General features: G+C 35.7%; 1 protein-coding gene across 7 annotated transcripts in view; it reads right to left on the reverse strand.

Moving 5' to 3' along the window:
• The window catches only part of C2CD5 (C2 calcium dependent domain containing 5), a 102,512-nt gene that overhangs the window by 77,308 nt on the left and 16,577 nt on the right, over positions 1 to 8,627 (reverse strand). For all 7 annotated transcript variants that reach the window (XM_045288415.1, XM_045288410.1, XM_045288417.1 and 4 more), the window contains exon 6: positions 2,889 to 3,087. In XM_045288415.1, coding sequence (XP_045144350.1) covers positions 2,889 to 3,087 — 199 coding nt within the window. The remainder of the gene's footprint in view (positions 1 to 2,888; positions 3,088 to 8,627) is intronic.

The raw sequence follows: 8,627 nt of genomic DNA on the forward strand, positions 1-8,627 counted from the left end.
AGGGCAAAATAACAATGGATAGGAGAAAAGGAACTGTTATATACATAAGAATCTTGAACTTTACATTAACAATCAATTTCACTGAGTTAAGCCTCTTCACATATGTATGGGGTGGGGGAGAGAATTGTATGTGATACACTCTGAAAATATTTATATCTATACTTTTTCACAAATCAAATTAAAAATAAGCCAAAAGCTCTACTTTTTCTGGCCTTCCCCCACCCCCACCCCCACCCCCACCCCCCATTTATTATAGTATTGGCTGCCCTGTGAACAGTCAAAGATTCAACATGATCTATCAATGACTGGCCCTAATGGTTTCTCATAAGGTCTACTGACTACAGAAATGTTATTGATTCTACAATAAAATGTTTCTGCTTTGGCTACTAGCATAAATTTAAAATGTGTTCAATATAGCAAATAAAAGTGAAATTACCTTATTGGAAACATATGTTTATGGAAAAACTAAGGGAGGTTTCATTTTGTTTTATATTTAAATGACCACTGAACCCTGTAAAAATCTAAGAATCAGTATCATAGGAAGCTATGGCTAACCACACTTATAAGGCTCTTCTTTATCTTAATTAAAGAAGCAATAAATCATATTTAACAATCACTGTATACTATCAAGACTGTTCAGCTTAGAAGTACTAATATATATTTCACTAAATATATGTAAGTAAAAACTGAACTTATGAAGTTGAATAAAATACACCTAATAAGATATTTAGATTGACACGGCATTAAATCTAAATATACTAGAGCATCATCATAATGTATTTCTAGGCTTCTAATTCTATCAATTACTTTGCACAAAAGGTCAATTTACAATAATATCCTGATATGTTAAACCTAAATCCATTAATATAGAAACATAACCCAAACTACCTTTTAGAAAATTCTATCTAGAACCAACAATATTATTTGATGACTTAAATACCAGAATAGTTATAATCAGCAGAATCTCAAAAAATAATAATAGTAAAGGTTTTAAAACAGTGTCTGAATTGATTCATTTGCAAAATTACAAAGTCCTTTGAAATGAAGCAGCCTGATCACTGAGGGTTTTGTTGGGGTTGCTGTTTTTACATAACAGGACTTAAATGGTGGGTTTCAGAACATCTTAATGAAGTAAATTGATTTCTCCACAGTGAGGTCAATGTTTGACAATTTAAGACAAATGGTTACAAGAACTTAGAAAAAAGAGAAAACTTTAACAATTTCAGAAGATTTACATTACTGCAACTCTTCTTCTTGACTACATGCAAACAAGTTCCCGGCTATCCAGATCTCATTCTAACATAACAAAGCTTTCTTTTTCCATGAAGTAATTCAGCAAAAAGAGAAGACCTTTAGACAGCGCAGCCATAAAAGCCAGACCTCTTAAGGCAGTGCTTATAAAGCTGGAGGAGAACAGAAGAATCTAGGTGTTTTATCAAATTTGCTGAGGAAAAAAAAATCTGCGATTTGACTTCACCTGTAGCATCAGGCAGCTCCTCTCTCTCTTATACATGTTTTAAATGTCCTATATAGCAAATTCACTCATCAGTCGGTTTCATGTGAAACATTTTTTCCACTAGTGCATGTATTTCCAAGTTAAATTAGGCAATATACATAACACTGTGCTGTCTCTTGTGACTACAAATTAATCCAAATGATTAGGAGAGAGCAGGCAGGAAATGACTAACGGAATAAGCTTAAAATAAAGAGGAAAATCTGATAAGGAGATTCGGACTGCTTTACACTTAGTGTCTATGACCTCTGCTGAACTTGGAAACATTTCAGATTTTCTGATTAAAATTATGACTACCCGACAACCTATCAAAGGAGTCAGCCTGTTTTTGTACACAAAGCTTTGCTGGAACATAGCCACGCACTGTCATTGATAGAGTGTCCATAGCTGCTTTCATAACACTATAATCAGTAAAAACATGGAATTACCAAATATTATGTATCTTCATAGAAAGAGCTTGTCACCCCTTAGAATAATCTCTAGATCAATGGTCCTCAGGGGAAGACATCCTAGAGTTTAGAGTTAGAACAAGCCTTGAATATGCAGAATTGTCCCTATCTGTATAGTCTCTGTAGCACAACTGCAAAAGTTCTTTTTCAAACATCTCCTCTTAATGGTACTGCCACCATTGAGAATCTCTGTCCTAGTACTCTAGGCAGATAATAGCACACAGGTCAAATCAGTTAACAGATAAATGTGTTTTGCTGGATCACCTTTTTTTTTTTTTTAATATGACTCTAAATGTCTTTGGACTAGGGCCAGCAAACACCTATATTTGGAAATTAAGTTTTACTGGAACACAGCAACATGTATTCATTTATAAATTATCTATGGCTCTATTTCACACTATAAAACTGAATTGAGTAGTTCAGACAAGAGACCACATGGCCTGCATGCTTAGAATATTTACTACCTGGCCCTTTACAGAAAAGCTTGCCAACCTCCACTTTAGGCAGTTTCCATTAATCGTTACTTCATTATACCCAATTTTTATCTTTATATAAACTGCCTGATCGCTGTAGACATTTGAGTTTGAGAATTCGACACAAGTCAATCTTTCCAACTTTCTGCACTATGTTTCCAAACATAAGCTTAACAAATAATCAGTTAGAGGGCTTTAGGGAGTCCTCAGAAAATAAGTAAAATTCCACACAGTGCATCAATAACTCATTTTATGTCCCAGATATACAGTGTTTAAGTTTCAAATTAAGACTGTAAATATTTGAATTTTCTAAATATTGTAAAACATTACATTTGGCAATTATCTGTATCAAGAAAAACCACCATGGGGGAGAAGATTTGTTATGTTGGACAACCCTACTAAAATGTTTCAACTCAACTGAGCATGTAGAACAATTCACTGATTCATACTTACTCCTTCATTTCTTTGGATGGGGAATTACATGCAGGAAGGAATGCTGCTGGGCTACTGAGTTTATCCAGTGTGCATGCTGTTCCTATGGCTCGTACCACTAACCCAGACTCGCCTTCAAGGTCAAAACACTGTAAGTACCCAACCACTGCATTTCCTCTCATTTCAAGTACTTTCAGGCCAATCTTCCTCTGTAGTTCACCTGTAAGAAAGGAAGAAAATGTGTTCTGCTTCATCATTTGTCTACATTATGTACTGATAAAGCTGGAAAGATACACAATTAAGAAACAATAAACAGTAAAGAAAAAACAACCATAATGTTTTGGAATGTAAAAGTATTCCAAGAGCTTAACTGGTCCAGCTACATTTTATACATGCAGACATTAAGATTTGTTCATTCATACACTCACACTTATCAAATAAATTTATGCTGCCTATAAAGAATTGAAGCAAAAAGATAAAGTCCTCTACAGCACAAGGGGTGAAGCCTAATATAAACCATGGACTTCTGCCAATAAGACACCAATATGGGCCTATCAATTATAGCAAGTTTACCCTGCAAATGCAAGGTGTTCCCAACAGGGGCAACCATGTGCAGGGCATAAAGGAACACTGTATTTGTTTTCTTCACAATTTCTCTGAAAACTGCTCTGAAAATGAGGTCTTTTTTAAAGAAAGAGAATAAAAAAGATAGTTCTATACCTAACAAGAGTTTACATACTGGCAAGAAAAAGACACCAAAGAAGCGAACATATATAACTATATGCATGTATATAGTATACAACCAAAATAAGTATAATACATGCCTTACTACATACAGCTTTTTATTTTTTGCTATTGTTATTAGGTGCCATTTTGTTGGCTTTCAATTCAGCGAGTCCCCTCACGACACAACTGTGTTCCAGTCTAGGTTGTCGGTCTTTTGCCCACACAGCTGCTGCATGGGTTCTAACTCCCAACTTTTCAATTAGGAGCCAAGTGCTTAACCTTTTTTCTTAAAAAAAAAATATATATATATATATATATATATATATATATAACACAGACTGCAATGCAAACATATTTTTGTTAAATATTTTTCTATTCACATACTTCTGTTCTGTGTGTGTACCTATAAACACAATATTTAAGTGGTAAAAAAGAATGAAGGTAAAAGTGGCAGGGAAAGGGGAGGTAGAGGGAACTGCAAGCAGTTGTCAGGAAGAAATGTATTAGAGAGAGACAGTAAATGATATGCCTAAGAACTGATTAAAATAAAATTTCCCCCCCAACTCCATCCAGGCCTTCTAATCACTCACCGCCAAGCTCCCTAAGGTTGTCTCTATGCTCAGGCAGAAGCCATCAACTACGGATGAGAAAGTGCCTTTGTGCGTGGTCTTCTCCATTCAATCCTCAACAATAAATTAGCATACTGACTAGCTGTTCACTCGTCTGCTCTACTAGGAGCACTTTCTTTTGTTCACTTACCCAACTTGTATGATAGTGTAGAGAACAATACGCAAAACCTATCTGTGTATTTTTCTGTGATCCGTAGTCAAATGAGAATTTTTCTCTTGGGAGAAATGCATCAATATCACTACATTTGTAGATGTGTGAATATAATATGGGTGTAAAACCATGCCAGAATACATGGCAAGGTAAAGACCTGTAAGAGTCTGGTATTCTATGGAGTAGCAGATATATATATATTTGAGTTTTACTTAATTTCTGAGAGAATTTTCCTCACTTATAAAATATACCTACTAAAGCTTCCTCAGCCAAACTCACCAGATTAATAAGAAAAAAACACAAAGTAGATGGAAAAAGTTGGTAAGCTCATACAAAAAAAATAAATAGAGTAAAGCTGGTAATAAGTTAATAAATAAAAGTTCGCAAACCAAACGGAGTACTACCAAGTCCACTGCAACTCAGAGGAATCATAAATAGGGTTTCAGAGAACAGAAATGGTTACAGGAGCAGAAAGCTTCATCTACCCTCAGGGCAACAGATATTTTAACAACTGACACTGCAGTTAGCAGTCCAACACCTAACCTCCAGCCCAGCCAGAACTCTTACACAAATGGGGGGTGGGGGTGAGGTGTCGGGTCAGCACCAACTCATAGTGACCCTATGCACAACCGAACAAAGCATTGCAGTCCTGAGCCAGCCTCACAATTATTCCCGTGCTTGAGGCCCATTGTTGAAGCCACTGTGTCAATCTCCCTGAGGGTCTTACTCTTTTTTGCCACCTCTCCACTTTACGAAGCATGATGTCTTTCTCCAGGGAATGGTCTGTCCTGACAATTGTGTCCTAAGTATGTAAGACAAAGCCTTGCCACCCTTGCCTCTAAGCACTGTGTTGGACATCTTCCAAGACAGATCGGTTTGTCCTTTCAGCAGTCCATGGCACTTTCAATATTATTCTTCAACACCACAGTTCAAATACATCAATTGTTTTTCCTTATTCAATGTCCAACTTTCACACACACATGAGGCAACTGAAAATACCATGGCTTGGGGCTACTCAAAGTAAGAGCATTGCTTTCCAATACTCTAAAGAGGTCTTGTGCAGCAAATTTACCTGATCTCTTGACTGCAGCTTCCAAGAGCACCAATGTGTGGATCCAATCAAGGCAAAATCCTTGACGGCAACCTTTTCTTCATTTATCATAATGCTACCTATTGGTCCACTTGTAAGGATTTGAGTCTTCTCTATATGGAGTTGTAATCTATACTGAAGGCTGAAATCTTTGTTCTTCATCAGCAAGTGCTTCAAGTTCTCCTCTTTATTTATAACCCTAAGCTTTTTAAACTATAGGTAGATACAAGTTTTCAAGTTTTAATATTAAAAATACTGATGATCCCAATATGTAGTTTTTTATATTCTCTTTCAAATTTTGTTGAAATATGCTTAAGTGTATTACATACTTACAATTCAAATACATACATTTTTAAATTCTGCTTTTAATAATTCAATCAAAAATATTTTTTAGTAAAAAGTCAAATCCAAAAGAGGGAACCTGTATCAGAGCTTAAATTCTGAACACCCAGTTTGCAGAAGATTATGAAGAACAGTGGAAACCCAAATCCTTTTGCAGTGTCTCCGCATGAATTAAGCCTACGGTAAATGCCCTCTGACCAAAGTCCAAGGATGTGAATAGTCTTGCTATAAGACAGAGATCATAATAAAATTGACTATGACAGATGAAGTTAGGTTAAAAATGCAACACCTTATTATCTGCTCTCCCTTTAAACCCATTTTAAAGTTGTGCAATTTCTTAATATTTTCTGCTTTCTTTTCAGTTGAGGTTTTTCTGTTTTGTTTTCTCATTATTGTTGGGAGTTTTTTTGTTGTTGGCATGATTTTCTGTATATGAAATCTAGGACGGGTAAGTCTATAGAGACAGTAACTGGATTAATAACTAACTGCCTAGAGGTATGGTCCTCAAGTCACAGGAGAGACCTGGTGGCATAGTGGTTATGTATTGGGCAGAACTCAGCAAAGTCTATAGTTCAAAATCATTAGCTGCCTGCTCCTCAGGAGAAAGACAGGGTTTACTGTCTTGTAAACAGTTAGTTTACTGTCATGTAAACAGTTAGTTTATGGACAGGGGAAGTTCTGTCTTGAGTCAGCATCAACTCAATGGCAGTGAGTTTGGTTTTTCCAGTTTTTTGAAGGACATGACAAGGGAGGATGAGGGGAAATGGGGAGCTAATTACAATAAGAAAAAAAGTTCTGAAATTGATTGTGGTGATGATTGCACAACTCCTCTTAATATGACAGAATGGTTAAATTGTATGAGAATTATATGGCAATATAAGTATTAAAAATACATATTTTCTTTGTTTCAGGTGGGTTTCATAAGTATTCGCGATAAGACTGAAAGATTCACTGAGCTGACTTATTCCCCTTTAGACTGTGGAAAACATTTAAAATGTTTACATGCTTTTGCTACATAATTAAGATAACACTATTTTGATTGTCTTTGTTCTGTTCGGTTGCTGATTCATGCTGTTAAAATGACAAGAACATTTCTATAGGTTGTGATACACTGACCAATTACATCCTAACGGGATTGTAACCATCTCACAAAGTCACCGACAAACATATGACAGATCTCAATATAAGCTCATTAGCATTAGGTGAATATTTTTTACTCATGTAGAAGATAAAAATCAGGATCACAATGTTTACTGTATCTGTATATTTTCCAATATTATCAAAGGTGTATCCCCAAATTTTCATTGTATTTCATTTCCTGTGATCTGTCCACTTATATACAGTGCTCATCTACCATACCCACCCCCCAAAAAAGCCTATGCATGATATCAGGCAAGGCAGCCAGGTCTTTTCACACTAACTTTTCACACAAAAAATTAGTTTGTGCAATTAACTGGACAAATCAGATGTCGAGGATCTATAAACTACTGAACTGTGCTATTATGACATTTTTTCTATTTTAGGAGTTTCATTACCAAAACTTACAATGAATATTCTCTTGTCTTTTTCAGACAAGTACTAGTTTTTCCTTTTAAAACCAAAAGAAGAATACTGTCACTATATGAAACAGGAAATACTGTACACATTTTAAAATACAAGGGGGCTAAAAAAATTATAGAAAAATTCCATTATCTTTTAATTCTATTTTTCTAGGACCAACAGTTATTAAATACACACAAGGAAACTGATAAAGAAAAAACATTACCGTATATACTTGAGTATAAGCCAACCCGAATATCAGCTAAGGCATCTAATTTTATCACAAAAACTGCATTAAAAATGTGCTGAAAAACTCAGTTTATACATGACTATGTGTTTTTTATGCGTTGGAATAAACTCGATGACAGTGTGTTGAGGTTTGTTTTTTGTTGTGTTTTAGTTTGCTTGCTTGGAATTGAATTTCTCTTATATAAAACAACCAAGAGCTTTTATAACCCCTTTCACTATGAGCAATAAAGAATATCCTGCTATAGGTTTCCATGCCAATTGTTTTTCATAAGAATTAATGAATGGTTCATTTGATGTAGATTTTGAAGGTTTAGACATTACATTCTATTAACACATGTAAACCAAATTCTATCTCTATGACATTTTTATATATTTTCCTATATACTTTACAAGCTATATTACAATATAGTTTAACACCAACTTGTAAAGCTTTAATAAAAATTTTTTAAAAACCAACCAACCAAGCTGACTCTGGCCTCCTCCCCGCCACCATCAGAGTAAAGCTGTGCTCCACAGGGTTTCCCACACCTGATTTCTCAGAAGGAAATCATTATGCTTTTCTTCCAGGGAGCCTCAGGGTGGACTCAAACCTGTAGCCTTCAAGTTAGCAGCTAAGCATGTCAACAGTATGTATACACCCACCCATAGACTCCAAACAAACTGAAGAGAACAATGTAACTAGAGATCACAAAATACATCTTTTTAAAAGTCTGAGTCAGAAATGAAATAAACCCTATTCATAAAAGGAAATCTCTAGAACTCTTAACATGAAATAAATAGTGATTAAATATATCCCAAAATTAAAACTCTCATAAAAATAACTATTGACCCTCCCTCGAGAAGAAGTTACTTCAAAGGATGGCACTGAATCCGCAGCTCCAGGAGAAGGATATATCTGACCAGAACACACAGGAGCAGATGACAGGGGGAGGAGGAGAGACTGGAGGACATCCTGGCCCACCAGGCCTTGAGGACGATGACCCCAATTAGAGCAGCCAGTCCACAGAGAGGACCACATGGCCAGCCCCACTATG

Source organism: Echinops telfairi, unplaced genomic scaffold (genome assembly GCF_000313985.2).
Source record: "Echinops telfairi isolate 266 unplaced genomic scaffold, ASM31398v2 ScPeMD7_21;HRSCAF=78, whole genome shotgun sequence".
NCBI lineage: Eukaryota > Metazoa > Chordata > Mammalia > Afrosoricida > Tenrecidae > Echinops > Echinops telfairi.